The sequence below is a fragment of the Sarcophilus harrisii genome, chromosome 1, assembly GCF_902635505.1.
Source record: "Sarcophilus harrisii chromosome 1, mSarHar1.11, whole genome shotgun sequence".
Taxonomy (NCBI): Eukaryota; Metazoa; Chordata; class Mammalia; order Dasyuromorphia; family Dasyuridae; genus Sarcophilus; species Sarcophilus harrisii.
The window spans coordinates 253,424,870-253,442,659 of record NC_045426.1 but is presented as its reverse complement, the minus strand read 5'-3'; the positions used below and the strand labels follow the sequence as shown (position 1 = coordinate 253,442,659).

General features: G+C 41.7%; 1 protein-coding gene across 2 annotated transcripts; it reads left to right on the top strand.

Annotated features, from left to right (window-relative positions):
- Positions 1-58: 58 nt before the first annotated feature.
- ZNF48 (zinc finger protein 48) lies at positions 59-7,355 on the top strand. Of its 2 annotated transcripts, none has more exons than XM_031940177.1 (3): positions 59-139; positions 2,131-2,224; positions 2,941-7,355. In XM_031940177.1, exons 2-3 carry the CDS (start codon positions 2,146-2,148, stop codon positions 4,740-4,742), a joined length of 1,881 nt encoding a protein of 626 aa, XP_031796037.1. In that variant the 5' UTR covers positions 59-139; positions 2,131-2,145; the 3' UTR covers positions 4,743-7,355. The 2 variants fall into 2 exon arrangements, with proteins under 2 accessions (XP_031796037.1, XP_031796033.1); XM_031940173.1 differs by having other exon boundaries at positions 2,131-2,230.
- The last annotated feature ends 10,435 nt before the right edge of the window (positions 7,356-17,790 follow it).

The window sequence follows — 17,790 nt, the reverse complement described above, 5'->3', positions numbered from 1 at the left end:
ACTCCTGCTAGCTCCCCGCCAAGCCGGGGGCGGGGACTCGAAGAAGGACAACCCCCGTGGGGGGGGCGGGGGGACCGAGGCGGCGGGATTGCCGGGGTCCGAGGGAGGACGCGAGGGAGCGCCCGAAGGCCAAGCCGAGGTGAGGGGGTCCTGGGGGCAGGGCTGGGGGGGGGGGGGCGCGGGGCGGGGCTGGGCGGGGCGCGCCTCGCGGACTCGCCGCCCTCCCCGGCCAATACAGGATAAGCTTTCTGAAGTCACTGGGAGGATCGCGGGAGGACCCCGCATCTCTGCCCTCGTGCGGGTGGCAGCCGACCGGCTACCTGCGGTTAAACAGGAAGCGGCCGAGGGTCGGAGGGGGCTCCGGACGAGCGACCGCCCCTGGGGCGGAACTTTGGGCGACGAGAGAGTGAGGGCTCGTCCTGGACCCTGTGCTCTGGCCCAGGGGGTGGGGGGGCACTAGAGCCCTGCACAATGTAGGCGCTCCCTGTGACTTGAGGTTAGACTAGACCCAGGACTGGTCGCCTTTTGTTTTTTTTTTTTGTTGCCAGCGTTTAGCGCTGCCTGGTATATAGTAGGTACTTAATAAATGCTTTTTATCAGACGAGATTAAACTAGATTCAGGGGCTCTTTATCTTTTTTTTTCCTTTTGTGTCACCGCTTATACAGTGCCTATTAGGTAGCAGTGCTTTAATAAATGCTTGTTGACTTGGAGTTGAAGGGGACCTGAAGGCTTTTAATCATTTTTTTTTTTAAAGGCGGGAGGGGTGCCGAAATAACACGGTGCCTGGCACATGTTTGGCCCTCAATAAATGTTTGTTGACTTGAGATTGGACTAGATCCAGGGTTTTTTGATCTTTTTCGTGTGTGTGCTGCCAGCACTTAACACAGTACTTGGCATACATAGGTAACTCCTGGCTTTTTTATTTTTTTGTTTCCAAATATAGAGAGCTAAGAAAAAAAAAAAAACTCACTTTTAATCTATTAAGCAAAATTGAAAACTGTTTAGTTTCTAAATTTGTATGCCAGAACTAGTCATTGAAATTCTTGATTGGTTAGGAGCTCGAGAAATGTCCAAGATATTATTTTATTAGTGGTCACTACTTCAGTCCGTATGAAGTCACTTTGTTTTATTACTACAAAATTTGAGAGAACTTTAAAAAAATTTAAGTTGGTGGTTTTTGAGGGGAATTTCTAATTCCAGAATTTACATTTTAAAATTTTGAGTGAACAGAATCTTGGCAATCTTTTAGTTCAACTTGTCTATTTTTTAAACAGTGAAATTGAAGATTACAGAACCAACAGCCAAGTCCAGATAGGAATAAAAATAACAGCTCACATTTCAAGAGAGCTTTCACGGGGTCTTTCCTCACAACTACTCTGAGCTTGATGTTATTATGAATTATTATGTAAGGATTCTGCATGAAACCCTTTCCATTCTTTATGGTTGATAGCTAATCTCTTAAGATTATATCCAAATTATTCTCTGTCTTGTTTGTATTTTGACCAGACTCCATCAGAGCTAGAGCTCCTTAAGGCCTGAAACTGTTTTTCTTTTCTTTGCATTCCCATCATTAACATGGTATCTGTCACACAGTAGGTGTTTAATAAATGTTTATTGACTCGTCTCCATTTCACAAATGAAGGCAGAGTGAGGCTCAGAGTTAAAAATGATTGTCCAAGGTCACACAGTAAAAGAGAATGATTTTAAATGCATAAAATAAAATGCATAGGATTTCAAAGAAAAATTTTAATGAGTTTTCAAAATATATATATTTTAAAGTTCACAGAACTTCTGGATTAGATCTTTTTTAACTCCAAATTCTCTCATCCTAAATAACTTAAACCCTCTGAGTCTCCATTTCTGATCTTTAAAATGTAGGTCAATAATATGTGTACAAACCACCTCATGCTACGGTTTCGAGGAAAATGCTTCATAATTCTTAAAGTACAATATAAAAATGAGTCAGGCATCTTAAAATACTTGGTAAACACAATTGTTACTGTGGAAGAAAAACTTGATGCCTAATCAGGGTAAAATTATTTGTTTAAATTTAATAGAAAGTAGCAGAAGAAATTAGTGGAGTTGTATGGCCCTTAAGGGGTGCTTTTTTTTTTCCCTTAACTTTCCAGGATATCCTCCCTGGGATGGAGCAAGGGGCTGAGCCATGGGATCCAGTTCTTCAAGGCTCAGAGGAGAGGGAGCTCCTCAGAAGCACCCAAACAGGTGAAGGTAACATGGCATCTAATGACTTTGTCAGACATTGAATTCAAAAAGATATATGATTAGGCCCCTCCCTTAAATAACTTACAGTCTACTTGAGAAGGTGGAATATACCGGAAAAAAAATTAACCCCTGACAATTTCTCATGCTGAAAATGTAATGTGATGCCTCATTATATCACAAGGGTTTTGGAAAACAATGCTGGTATAGCATCAGCTCTGACAGGTCCTTAGAAGCCAGAAATCTTTCACTAGCTATATGTAAGAGCTGCAAGGAAATTGTCTTAGAGATCTTAAGATCCTAAATATACCTATAATAATAGGTTAGTTGTATATTATAGACCTGGTGACATGGATAGCTGCTATCAGAAAATCATACAAGAAAAACTTGTCAGAGATTGACTACCAGATGATGGATTTTTTTCAGCTATTCCAACAGATGTTTAAGTGAAGGATAGAGAAGGAGATTGTGATCTGCCTTATTGGAGGGTGTGTGCGCATACACACAGACACACACACACACTCACACACATTTAGAATGTGTGCCAAGTGAACCAAGTGTTTAATGTCAAGTGAGTAGCTTTTAGCTCTGGCAGGTCAGAGAAAGGAAAGATCACTCATGTTTGTCTGGACAAGGAATCTTTCTAGAGGAGATGAATATATAGCAGAGAGGCTGGAGGCTAAGGGGCAGCGTCTGCAATTCCCCCTTTTTCTTGACAGGTATGGGAAATGAGAATGAAGATCACCCTCAGCACCATGGTCTGGATTTTGAGGATGACCCTCAACAGGTATCTGGCCTGGATTTCAAGGAAACTCGAGATGTGGCTTCAGGTCGGGATGCCGGAGATAGCACCATCAAATTAGAACCAGAAGAGACCTGGGAAGATATATGGGCAAGTGCAGACCAAGGGAAACCCCGTTCTCGAGTTCCCAGACCTCTTTCAGAAACACGGAGGGCACAAGTTGGGGAGAGGGCACCCGTGTGTGGTGAGTGTGGGAAAAGCTTTCGGCAAATGTCAGATCTGGTGAAACACCAGCGCACACATACTGGGGAGAAACCCTACAAGTGTGGGGTATGTGGTAAAGGTTTTGGGGACAGTTCAGCACGCATCAAGCACCAGCGAACACATAGTGGTGAGAAGCCATACCGGCCCCGACCACCAGCTCCTGGCCCCCCTCGGACTCCAAGACCTCGAATTCCTGCTGGTGAGCGCCCCACCATTTGTGGTGAATGTGGCAAGAGCTTTCGGCAGAGCTCGGACCTTGTGAAACATCAACGCACACATACAGGTGAGAAGCCATACAAATGTGCCGTCTGTGGCAAGGGCTTTGGGGACAGTTCAGCACGTATTAAGCATCAGCGGACGCATAGGGGTGAACGACCTCCACGCACAGTTGCATCCCGGCGAGTGGCCCGGGCTGCTTCCGCCATCCCCCAGGGTTCAGCAGCTGGACCCAGGGATAAACCCCACATGTGTCCAGAATGTGGGAAGCGCTTTGTGTTGAGCTGCAGCCTCCTGAGCCATCAACGCAGCCACTTGGGGCCAAAACCATTTGGATGTGATGTGTGTGGAAAGGAGTTTGCTCGTGGATCAGACCTTGTAAAGCATCTACGTGTGCACACGGGTGAAAAGCCCTACCTATGTCCAGAGTGTGGCAAGGGTTTTGCTGATAGCTCAGCCCGTGTCAAGCACCTTCGCACACACAGTGGAGAGCGGCCCCACGGATGCCCAGAGTGTGGCCGAACCTTTAGCCTTGGCTCTACGCTCTTGCGACATCGCCTCACCCATCTGGAACCACAGGCCTTTGGAGTTCATGGGTATCCTTTGGCTCCCCACAGCCCCAGCCCACCCCCCAGCTCAAGTCCTCCACTAGTTCCTCATGGCCCTAGTCCCCCACTTGTCCCACGTAGTCCTCCCCATCCTGGGGAGGGCCCCTTTGGCCTTCCTAGTCTGGAGCCAGAGCCAGAGGGCCCCCAGGTTGGAGAGCCACCCCCTCCAGCAGTTGACAAGCCCCACAAGTGTCCCGAGTGCGGGAAAGGATTTCGTCGAGGTTCAGACCTGGTAAAGCACCACCGTGTGCACACAGGTGAAAAACCATACCTGTGCCCTGAGTGTGGGAAAGGCTTTGCTGACAGCTCAGCCCGCGTTAAGCACCTGCGCACCCACCGAGGTGAGCGGGCCCGCCCAACTCCAACACCCCCAGCAGCCCTCCTTCGGCCCCACAACCCTCCTGGCACAGCAGCTCCCACTCCCCGGCCTCGGGGCAGGCCACCTGGCACAAGCAGGACTCATACCTGTGGGTACTGTGGGAAAGAATTCCCCCGAAGCTCAGACCTGGTGAAGCATCGGCGTACTCACACAGGGGAGAAACCCTACAAGTGTGCAGAATGTGGCAAGGGCTTTGGGGACAGCTCAGCCCGCATCAAGCACCAACGTGGGCACCTAGCACTACGGCCCTATGGAACAGGGCCCACCAGAGCTCGGCCCCCCAAGCCAGAGCTGGGGACTGGATTAGAGTGATGGAGCCAGAGAGAAGGATCTAAAGGGGGATGGGAGGGAATTTGCTGCCTGAGGTGGGGAGTAAGGGAAGTGATAATTACAGAGTGGAAAAGGAAAGTCAGGAGGCAGAGAGCCAGAGTTTGGGGGGGGGGGGAGGTTCAGGGAATGTGTGGGCCCCAGATGTAGGGGTTCTTAAACCCCAAGATTCCCCAGTTCCCTGCTGGGGACATCAGAGTTCCTATTATACTGCCAGTGTGTTTCTGTCTTCTATACCAAGTAGGGCTTTGACTTCTATTTCAGGGCTTTTCTCTGAACCAATTAGCTGGGGGTAGAATTAGAATAGTATTCCAGTGAAGCCAGACAAATTCTTGAGTGGGCCAGAATGTTTGGCTCGCCCACCCCAACCAGCCACTTTGCAACTTCTTGACCTTAGATGAAAGGGGATTTGCAAAATCTACCAAATGTGTCCTGCTGCTGCTGGGTCTGTGGAGCCATTTTCATGTACGTCATGGAGCAGAGCAGTGTTCAGTCCTCAGTTCCCCAGGACAGAAGAAAGGGCCAAGTGGTTATGGGTGGAGAAAGCATACTGACACCAAGGGAGAGGCTTAGCAATGTGAATGAACCTTAAAGGAGTATTCTTCCCCTCCCCCCCAAAAAGAGGCTAGGTAGGCAATAAGGGATTTATCTCTGGGATCTCTGCTGACACTGTCTATTTCCAATAAACTGTCTCTTGTCTTGAAACTGTGTGGGTTTTTGTGCTAGGATTGAAGGGGTGGAGGAAGAGACAGGAAATAGGCAACAGTATGAAGCATCTATGGCTTGTCATCTTTGGAATTGTAGGTGCAAAGACAGTGAATCTGTCCCTGGTCTCCAATAGCATCCATTCTTTAGGAGATGCATGTAGACAGTGCAAACACATTCAGGCCTCAAGGACATAAATGCTGGCTCTTTTCAAGATAAGGTGCAGGGGATTCAAAAACTATCTGAAAACCTTTGCCTTTGGAGACCATACATTCTACTGGAAGTTACATTTACCCAGACGAGTATGGAGGCAAGCTTGAATGTAGTGGACCAAAAAATGTTAAGACTTGGACTCAACTACTAACTCCATCATCCTAGCTATGGTTAGGGGTAAGTCACTTAGCTGCTCTGAGCTCCGATTATCTCCATAAAAAGCTAAGACTTGGGGAGATGAAGTTTCCCAGGCTTCCTTTAAGTACCCAATAACACTTCCATCTTATACAGGAAACCTATCCCAACCCTTGCCTCTAATTCTAATGCCCTTCAATGCTAATTCAACTTGTATATAGCTTGCGCTTGCTTGCAGCTGCTCCCGTTTGATTTAGACACATTGAGGTCAAGAACTGTTTTTAGCTTCTTTTTGTACCCACAGCTTAGCTTATTGGTTGGGAGATTGCCGGCTTTGCCATCGTAGCGTCTGCCCGTCTTTAGAACCCCTCTGGAGTTCGTTGGTATTTGAGGTGAGACCATTGTAACTGTCTGGGCAAAAAAATCCACTGGGAAGCCCCCTCCTCTTCCCCAGGCACGCAGCTGCGGGCAGGAACAAAATGGAACAATCAGTTCTCTGCTGGGCTCGCCTCCTTTCCACGCCCTGGCAACGAAGAGAACGGGGCCGAGTCTCAAGTCTGTCCCCCAAATTAAATATGCCAGGAGCAAAAACCGAGTAGCTCCAAAGTCTTGGGAGCCATGTTTTTGGTTCCAAGTCCGTACAAGGAAACCTGACCACCTCCTAAAGAGGGGAGCCTGCTCAGAATCGCACACAGCACAGGAGAAGCAACATAACCTGCTCACTTTTGTGGTGATCGTGGGTCGTTCGGGAAAGAAGGAAATTTATTGGATTAAAAGGGAAAAGCCCCAACCAATGAGGTCCGAACTCGGGCTGTTTGGCAGGCTGTGGACCACTTAGTCATCGGGACAGAAAAATGGTTCTTTGTCCCGCCTCTATCGAGCTTCCAACCAGTCACTGTGCTTAGATTGCTCTTCTTCCTCTTACCTTCTACCCCTTTGGTTGGGGCTGCTGTCTTCTGCTCAGAGTCTCTCCGGCAGTCAGAAGGTCGGTGGGACTGGATTGGTCAATCGCATCCTACGAAGAGACCAATCAGATCCAACGTATGAGCAAAGGTGCTCGGCCAAGGAAAAAGCACAGACTACGTTTCCCACAATTCCCAAACACCTAACCCGCTTCCGACATCTGGCTCGGGTTAGCCTGGGAATGACAAAGGGCCAGTCTCCAGGTTTTGGGTGACTACGTTCCCTTTAAATAGTGGGGGTTATTTGGGTTTCCTGCTCTTTGAAAGTCAAAAAACAGAGCAAAGTGGTGTAGTGGAAAGTGAATCAGAAGTCGATTCTCATCCCAGCCCCAATAAACTAAATGAGCTGAGCCTCATTGTAATAATAGGTAACATTTATATGGCACCTACTATGTACCTGCCACTGTGTTGAGCAATTTACAACTATGATCTCATTTTACGTTTTATCCTCACAATAACTCTGGGAGGTAGGTGCTATTATTATCCTTATTTTACAGAAGAAGAAATGGAGAGAAACAGGAACTCCAACACTTCTTATCCCCATACTAATTATTATTGAGACTATTAGCCTTTTTATTCAACCAAAGTGTTAAGTGACTTGCCCAAGGTCAAACAGGTAATACGTGTCTGAGGTCAAATTTGAACTCTGATTTTCCTGTTTCTAGGCTGAAGACTATTCGTTGTACAGGTTTGTTTTTTCCCCAAAGTGAGAAAATTGGACTAGAATGCAGTTGTAGTTTTGAGATTTTATGATGCTGTGATTGTGAGGATCAAGTGAAATAAGATTTGTGCATAATATATTCGTTAGTTGGTTGATTGTTACTCTTTGTTCTCTGGGAGGACCCAAATAACATCACTATGTTAAAGCCCAATTAAAGTGGGTCCAACTGTGACTGATCAAACCAGTATGAGCTTGGAATATTTTGCCACAGGTTGGACACAAATAGTTTCTATGAACTTTTGGGTGGCTTCTCTAAGCCACCCAGTTTCTTCTGAACAAATTCAATTCTGCTTTGCTCATAGAATACAACGCCTTCCATGATGAGGGCATGTCATACTGGTTGGTCCTGTGCCAGTCTCTCACATCATACAATCAATTCTAAAGTTCTTAGGAGAGACCTTGAGAGTATCCTTTTTTAAAGCTTTTTAACTTTCAAAATATATGCATGGATAATTTTTCAACATTAACCCTTGCAAAACTTTGTGTTCTGATTTTTTCCCACCTTCCCCACCCCCTTTCCTAGATGGCAAGTAATTCAATATATGTTAAACATGATAAAAATATATGTTAAATCCAATGTATAAGTACATATTTATACAGTTATGTTGCTGCACAAGAAAAATAAAATCAAAAAGGAAAAAAAATTGAGAAACAAATAAAATGCAAGCAAACAACAAAAAAGTGAAAATGCGATGTTGTGATCCACACTCACTTCCCACAGCCCTCTCTCTGGGTGTAGATGGCTCTCTTCATCACAAAATCATTAGAACTGGCCCAAATCATCAATAATTGTTGAAAAGAGCCATGTCCATCAGAACTGTATAATGATCCCATTGTTGTTCCCATGTACAATGATCTCCTGGTTCTGCTCATTTCACCTAGCATCAGACGGTCATGTAAGTCTCTCCAGGCCTTTCTGAAATCATCCTGCTGATAATTTCTTATAAAATAATAATATTCCATAACATTCATATACCACAATTTATTCAGCCATTCTCCAACTGATGGGCATCCACTCAGTTTTCAGTTTTTTGCCACTACAAAGAGGGCTGCCACAAGCATTTTTGCACATGTGGGTCTTTTTCCCTCCTTTAAGAGCTCTTTGGATCCCAGTGGAAACTCTACTGATCAAAGGGTATGCACATTTTGATAGCCCTTTGGGTATAGTTTCAAATTGCTATCCAGAATGGCTGGATTGTTCACAGTTCCACCAACAATGTATCAGTGTCCCAGTTTTCCCATATTCCCGCCAACATTTGTCATTATCTTTTCCTGTCATCTTAGCCAATCTGAGAGGTGTGTATTGGTTTTTCTGACCATCTTGTGAGCACTTACTCTGTCTGAGTTCTTCATAAAATCTTTTTGGCAAGTGTACATTTGGCATTTGAACATTATGGCTAGCCCAAAAGAGTTGTGCTCTCTGAAATAGTTATTTGAATGCTTGGCAGTTTATTCAAGACAGGACTAGTATCTTATCCTGCCAGATGATCTTCAAAATTTTCCTAAGACAATTCAAATGGAAATGATTCAGTTCCTGGCAGGGCACTAATATATTGTCCAGGTTTCATAGGCATACAACCATGAGGTCAGCACAGCTGCTCTGTAGACATTCAATTTGGTTGTCAATCTAATACCTCTCCTCTCCCACACTTTCCTTTGGAGCCTCCCAAACATTGAGCTAGCTCTGAATAGCTCACTATCAATGTGGACATCCCTGAAAGTATACTGCCAGAACAAGTGAACTTATCCACAGTATTCAAAACTTCATTTGCTGTAACCATATAGATGGTGTGGTGCTTGCTGATGGAGTTCTTCTGTTTTCTTGGTATTAATTAAGCCAAAACTAGCACAAGCAGCAGAGAATTCATCCACATTTTGTACCATCTCAGCTTCAGAGGCTGCATTGAATGCATAATCATCTAAAACCAAAAAAGCATGCATTAACCTTCACTCTATATGTAGCTTTTCAAGTTGAAAACTTTTACCATCAGAGAGGTACCTGACTTTGATTCTACATTTGTCCTCATTGAAAGCCTTTGATAGCATATAGTAAACTCTTGTTTCCTGTCCTTTAATCTCCAAGACTACAAATGGAGGAACTGGGACATAAAGTCTCTGCTAGCAGCAAGCTTGGCCATATTTCCACCTTGTAACAGAGCACCCACTAGCCCAGTACATTGGCCTCTGCCATAGTCCTTAAGAAGTTCCCAGCCTTGAATTTGAAAAATGTCAGTGGGGCCCCTAAGGTAATAAGTTTGACTAAATTATTTTTAATTTTCCTTTTTGCTTAATTCAATTAAATTTTACAAATATTTTTTAAAGTGCAGATTTTGTTTAAGGTCCTTTGTTGCTATGGAAGAAAAAACAGATAATTAGATTTACTCTCCTGGTGTTTAATATCTTAGTTGACCTGGAAGAGAGGAAGTTCAAATCTATTATTCAATCCATAATACCTTCATGAAAGAAATCTTCACATCTAAACTATTTGTTGCAGAGGAAAAGGAAAGATAGTTATAGGAGACATATTTCTGCCCAGTGGATCCCTGAGTCATTTCTTATGTACCAGTTACCCCAGTACTTGGGAGAGGGTAAGATGGAGGAACATGAAACAAATTCATTTTCCCAAAAAGGTTCTAGGTGAAAGTTTTTTTGTTTTTGTTTTTGTTTTTTTTAAATTAGAGTTAGGGTTAGAGATATCTGCCTCCTTCATCAGTAGAAACCCTGACCACATATCTTGACAACTCCAAGCCCAAGCTTTGAGATTTCTGTGGATCCTTCTGTGATCCTATGGCTTTTGAATTTGAGATCAGGTCCTAGTTATCTCATGCTGCTTAGACCTGACCTTGAATTGGGACATCACTGAATTGAGGAAAGTTTCCAGCTTTAAAAAAAAATTGTTTTAGTTAACCAAAACTCATTTTCCTTCCCTCCCACTTTCTTCTCCCCCCATGCCCTCATGCTCCAAAAAGAAAAAGAAAACCCTTGTGACAAATATTCATGATCAAGCAAAACAAATCCTCTCCACATCCAAAAATATGTCATAGCCAGTACCCTGAATCCATCACTTCTGAGTCAGGAAATAGGTTTCGGGCTTCATTATTGATCCTCTGGGATCTTAGTTTGTTATTACCATTGATGGTTAGGTTTTTCAAAGTTGTTTGTCTTATAACAGTTATATAAGTTGTTCTATTTCAGCCCACTTCACTTTATATCAGTTCATATAAGGTTTCTGGGTTTCTCTGAATCTTTTTGTCATTTCCTATAGCATAACAATATTCTATTACAATCATACCATAATTAAGTTTGGCCATTCCCCCAATTGTTGAGCAACCCTTTAGTTTCCAGTTCTTTGATGGAAAAAGAGGTATTATAGATGTTTTGGGGTTTTTATTTGATCACTTTGGGGTATCCCTGCTAGTGGTTTTGCTATGTCAAAGGTCTATGGTTTTTTGAAACCAATTCTGGGGACCTTTTCATTTGAATACAAAGCTTTCATCTTCTGTTAACTTTATTGATTACTGAATCTTACTCTAACCCTAATCTTCACAGCCTCTGAGCTAGACCTGGCCCTCTGGGTTCAGAGATCTTTCCTACTTTCTGTTCCCACCACAGTTCCCATGCATGGCACCTACTAACTCATTCCTTTCTATTCCATCTTAACACACAGTAAACTGCAGAGTACATGTGCCCAGATTTGTTTTGTTTTGTTTCTTAAAATTTCTTTTTTTTTTTTTTTTTTTTTTGCTGAGGCAATTGGGGTTAAGTGACTTGCCCAAAGTCACAAAACGAGGTGGTGTTAAGTGTCTGAGGCTGAATTTGAATTCAGGTCCTCTTGACTTTAGGGCTGATGCTCTCTCTATCCATTTTTACCATCTAGCTGCCCTTAAATGTATTTTTAAAGATTTCCAGGTAACCTTTGTTGTTGTTATTTTAATGCCACAATAATTTCCTATGATCACCAGTTACCTTTAGGAGGAAATATAAACTACTCTACTTAGCATTTTAAAGGCCTTCACAAACTGGCTCCCACTTGCCTTTTCCCCCTCCAGATTATTTTTTCCTTTCTAACTTCTTGCTATTTCTCACTGAAATTATTCTACTGCCTTCTCTGAGACTTTACATAGGTTCCCCCCAACCCTAGATTACATTTGTTCTTCAGCTTTGCCTCTTAGAATCCTTATTATCCCTCAAAACTCAGCATAAGTACCACTTTCCATATTCTATTTTTCCATTCCCATAGACTAATGCTTTCTTTCTACCAAATTACCTTTCAGCATTGTTAGAAATATACTCTTAACATTGAAAATCAGATATCGAGGAAAATTTATTAAAGAAGAATCTTCAGGAATTGTCTTAACATTTTGTCTGAAGTGGGTCCTGCTCCTCTTTAGGAAGGAGTGCTGAGCACAGAAGTAGGAGAAACTTTATATTTGCTAGTTTGATATAATCCCTCCCTTCAGAGAATGGATTGATCCATTCCTTTTCGGGTTACAATCTTTCTTATACACCCACTATATGTTTCCCCTAAATATGTTTAAACATATTTCCCTCTCCCTTGTGATACATCCCATATTTTAAAATGGTGGAACACTCCTATAAGGTGTGTTGTTTAATATTTAAGCAGTAGTAATTTGGTCAAGTCAGGTCATTGACCCCAACAAGTTTGGGATGAATTGGCTATTATCTTAAATTTGAGGTTTTCTCAAACACACAAGACTCTTGATTGGCTGAGTCCACCTGTGCCTTCCTAGCTCTCCAATTCCTCCTTTGCTCTAGGCTTCTATCCATCACTTAATTGTTCTGTGGAATCTTAAACTTTCTTAACCTCTCACATTCTGAAAACCTCTTGGTCATTGATATCAACTATCCCACACTACCTCAAAGTTTGCAACACTGTACAGAAGCCCAACTTTTCAGCATCTCTCACGTTATGGAACTGGTGAGTTGTGCTAATGAAGCAAAATCCCCATTGATCAATCCCCTTTACATAAACAAAACTGACTTCATTTAGAGTTAGAAGGAAATTTCAGAGATTATCTAGTCTAAAGACTCTTATTTTACAGATGAGGAAACGAAATCCTGAAAGATGAATTATTTTGCATTTGCTTTTATTTCTGTATTTTCAGCAATTCCCACAGTGCCTGGCACATAGTGAAAGTGGTGTAGCCCTTGGAAAGAATGTAGCAATAATCCTAAAGCCACCTGACCTTGGGAGTGATGGAGTTAGAAATGATTTATTTCTTCCCCTAGGCTGTGCTACCCTAGTTTATTCTATATGTTTGTTGGTCAGTGATAACAGTTTCTGAAACTAATGAGCAACAATAACAAAGTACTTAAAATTAACTCAGGACCACAAAATTGAACACAAAAGTTAACTCAGAACAAAACTGACTCTCCACCAGTTTGACTTAGTGACACTTCAGACCTAAAAACACTGGAAGGTTCCTACCCCACCCCCCACTAATTCTGACATGGCTGCTGCATCTGTTCACTAGTCAGAACCAGACCACTCCTAAACTCCACCTCTAAGCCATCTAGTCCTCTCACTTTTCCCCATAAATTTATTTTATTGCTCCTGGTTCTTTGCTAGCTTCTTTTGGAATTTAGTCCATTTGCCATTAGGATTATGATAAATTTTGCTCCTTCATTTGGAGATGGGTCTGAGCTTGCAAATACTTTTGAGATACCGTCATACTGGTCTGGAATCCCAATTTTGGGGGTTCCTCTTGAATCCCAATAATATTAGGCCTTAATAAATGCTCTTCCAAATGGGATTGAAGGAGCACTACCTGGATTTAGAATCAATATGTATTTCATTATACTACAGAGAAAGAAATCCACCAAATCTTTGAGTGAGTGACACTTCAGAGGTATCAATTACCCTGTTTAGTTGTAGATCTTCAGACCTACTTTGGTTCCTGACCTCCCCAGTCTTCCCCAAAAGATGGTAACTCCTATGTCTTCTTATTTTGGATTCACCTATTTGGACAATTGGTCCAATTCACCATTGGACAATGGGGCTTAGGCCCCATTGATTAAGAGGCCCCAGGCCTCAAGTCTCAAACTATCTGACCATGTTTCCTTCACATTCCACCCAAACCATCTTGTTATCCATTCAGTCCTCTGGCCCATTTTCCACAACTGGGAACAGCCCTTCAGGTCCTGACCCATTTGAGACTACAAACATACCCCTCCTCCTTCCAGTTTCTGGAGGAATTAATGCACTCTGTTTTGGGGGCAGGGAAGGTCTGAGCTTCCAGATTAGAGTAACCTTACTAGACCCAAACCAGACTGTTAAACCTTGCATTATCTTGCCACCTACTATGCAGCCTGCAGTATATATACCCACTCTCAATCCATCCAATACCTAATCTGAAATTTGCCTCTTGCCCTTGGCATAGCGATTTAATCAACATTACTATTGTTTCTGGAAAAAGAGTGTTACCTGCCTCCTGCTTCAACTCAAATCAAGGCAAAGCTTGGAGGACAGTCTCAGCCTCAAAGCAATATGAGCCTGAGCAAGTCAATTTAATCTCTTAGAATTCAAAACATGTCTCAAAAATAAAGGTTACATAGCAAGACTTACATGAACTGATATAAAATGAAGTGAGAAGAACCAGGAGAACATTGTACACAGTAAAAGCAACATTGTCTGATGATCAGCTATGAATGATTTAGCTATTCTTAGGAATATAAGGAACCAAGCCAATCCACTCTTTCCCTGTGTTCCCCTTCCCCCCCGCCCCCAAGTTTTGGTCTGTTTCTTCTTTCACAACAAAACACATTTTTCATGATTGAGTATATATCAGGGATTCTTAAACTTTTCCACTTATGTGGAACGGAGACTCTTGAGTTAAAAAGCAAAAAAAAAAAAAAAAAAGATTTATTATGATCTCTTTAGAAAGGGCAACTTCCAACAGACAAGGTATCAGTGTAGGAGTGCAAAGCAAAAACGGTAAAACACAAGATTAAATATACCCTAAATACAGAAGCCTCCCAGTTTTGTACTCTGAATATAGAAATCTGTCCCAGAAACAAGAGAATAAATAACAAACTTTTTTTTCCCCCTGAGGCAATTGGGATTAAGTGGCTTGCCCAAGGTCACACAGTTAGGAAGTGTTAAGTGTTTGAGGCCATATTTGTACTCAGGTCCTCCTGACTTCAGGGCTGGTGCTCTATCCACTGTGTCACCTAGCTGCCCCCAATAACAAGCTCTTAATTAAAATTTCCTAGAGAACTGCAATACCAGCAGATATTCTTGGATGAGAAAATTCTGTTACCTGAATTTCCAAAGCCATTATCACCTTTAAAAGAAGTACTTAAATGCTAATTAAGAGGTGTGTGGGGTGGGGAGGGGAACAGAGCAGGAGGAGAAATGTTCATCCAAGACAAATGAACACCTGCAGCTTTTTAGCTATAGCTCAACTTGTTAGTTCAAGATCACATTCCCAGAGAGGTCTTCATTCAATTTACCCTCAGTTTATCCCATTCACACTTGGGAATTTTTTTTCACCTGAGAAATTTTTACATGACCCCAAGAATATATGCAAATAAATATATACAATTGATTCAACTCAGTTCCAATTGTCCGGTAATGAAGAGAGACATCTACACCCAGAGAGAGGACTATGGGATCTGACTGTGGACCACAACATAGCATTTTCACTCTGTTACTATTTGCTTGCATTTTTGTTTTCCTTCTCAGGTTTTTTCTTTCTAGATCCGATTTTTCTTTTGCAGCAAGATAATGTAATGCTGGAGCAACTGAGAAAAAATAGAGATTAGAGAGTTTTTAATATTTTATTTGAGTGGGAGAGATTGTGCTGGGGGCAACATGCAGGAGGGGTGGAGTCCAAACTCTGGTGAGTGGGAATCTCTAAGAAGGGACTATCAATCTGCTTCTGACAGGTTGGGGAGTAGGACCATAAATTCTAACAAATTGTGAGGATTTAGGAGGTGTCCAACTACAGCCAGGAAGTCTGAAACTTAAAGATACCAATTAGGTAACTGAGATAAGACATCTGGAGTTTTGCCTTTTGGAATACCAGATCTCCACAGCCCAATTATCTCAGTTCTAATGAGCAGAAAAAAGGGGTTGCAACCAGGGGGATAGAGAGAGAACAATTCAAGGAAACTGAGGCAGAACAATAAAAGGGAATTGTGGCACAACAATAACTGTATAAATATTTATACATATATTGGATTTAACATATTTAACATGTATTGGAATACCTGCCGTCTAGGGGAGGGGGTGGGGGAAAGGAGGGGAAAATTTGGAACAAAAGGTTTTGCAAGAATCAATGTTGAAAAAATTACCTATGCATATGTTTTATAATAAGACGCTATAATAAAAATAAGTAGACAATTAAACATTTGATAATAAATCATAATTTCATGACCCCTAAATTCAGTTAGGAGACTCCATTTGGGAATTGGAACCACAGTTTAAGAAGCTGGGATACATATAATTTGCAAATTACTGTCTTAGAAAGAAAGTAGGTGAGGGAGGTAGACAATTTGGAACTCAAACTTTAAAAAAAAAGAATGTTAAAATTTATCTATGTGTAATTGGAAAAAATGAAATACTATTATAAAAATAAAATTAAAGATTGCAGAGGCAATGCTTGATGAGGTGTGAGAATGTAGCAGTTCAAAGTACTTAATTTTAAATACTTGGAAGCCGTTATATGTTCCTTAAATCCTCCATTCTCCAAGATGAATTACCTTAGTTCTGTTAGCTGTTTATCATTGTTCCCAACATCTGGAAAACATCCATTGGATTTGTTCTGCTTGTAAACTGTTGTGAGGATCAAATGAAATAATATTTATTAGACATTTAGCACAATGTCTGGCATATATTAAGTGAATAATAAATACTTATTTCTTACTTCTCTTCCTTTGGGAAAAAAAAAAGAAAAAAGAGAGAGAATGTAGCAGTTCCTGAGAAACCCTAAGGATACCTGACCTTGGGAGTGCCACAGACAATGCTGGCTGTCAAGAGAATTATCTGTTGGTCACTATGCCATAGGAGTCAATGTTGGGAACTATCCCACCCTTAGCACTCCTGAATTGTACTTCTAAGCCATAAAATTAGCATATAGTGACTTCTTTCCTGTAAAATTAACTTCTTGTTTCTGGCTCTTTGCTAAATTCCCTTGGAACTTTAGCCTGCTTCAATTGCATTACAGTTATAATAAATCTTTGTCCCTTAACTTGGAGACTGAGTTTGCGAAGTCTTTTGTCCATACTAGAGATACCAATTTGGGGACTAATATTATTGGGATATCTTCTGCCTCAATGAGCTAATCTATAAAGGGGTCATAGGTGTAAAAGGAATTCCTATTAACAAGAAAATCAGGTATTCCCTTTCTTAATTATTGTTCCTCAATTTTTATTTTCTCCCCCAATTAAAATGCAAACTCCCCAAGGGCCAGCAACTACTTCCCTTTGGTTCTAAATTTTGTAACTCCAAATCTTAGCCTAATAGTTGGTCTGTATTAGTACTTATTAAGTGTTTTATTTGTTTTTGTTTATTCATTTACCATGTAGGCTTTCTGGGAGGTTTTATAGTGAAAAAAAAAAAAAAAAGAACTAGATTGGGAGTCAGAAACTTTGTTCCCAGCTCTGACATAAACTGTGTGACATTGTATTAAGTTATTTTATTGCATCTTAGTTTTACCAGTGAGAATGATAATGATGAGGGTAAGAATTGAGGGTAAGAAATCCCCTTTGGTCAGTGTTGCAGATTCTTTGTGAAAGCATTCATAAAATTTCAGGTTTGTGGCAAAAAGGGATTTATTTACACTAAGAAGACAACTTTCTTAGTGGGCAAAGAATCCGTTAGGATTTTTAGCAAAGATGGGTTGACAAACCCTTGGTTATATTGAGTTAGTTTTGGTCTGGGACTGGGGAGCAGTTTGAGCAATTTAATAGAGAATATTGATTATGCCCCAGGCAGGAGGGTTTGAGAGTCAGGAGCACCCTTCCCCCAAAAGGGGACACAGTTTACATCAGGGCCTCCCCAAAGATTAAAGGGGACACAATTTACATCAATAGTAATTAAATATATATTTAATTGAATCATACAATCTACTTCACAAAGCTTTTGAACCAAGAGCTTTATACTTCTTTTGTATCCTAAATGGAACTCCTGAAGGAAGAAACTCTCAAAATCAATACAGATCTACACTTCCTCTTCAATCTAAAACTTTAACTAGAGCAATGAGAGGTCATGACTTGCCTTGATCCACAGAGTTAACTTGTGTAAGAAATTGGATATGAACCAGGCTCTTTTTGG

Bases quoted from the DNA above. Each gene is read 5' to 3' on its own strand.
- ZNF48 (XM_031940173.1), top strand. From the start codon at position 2,146: ATGGAGCAAGGGGCTGAGCCATGGGATCCAGTTCTTCAAGGCTCAGAG. The intron at 2,231-2,940 runs GTAACATGGCAT...TTTTCTTGACAG, and splicing joins AAGCACCCAAACAGGTGAAG to GTATGGGAAATGAGAATGAA.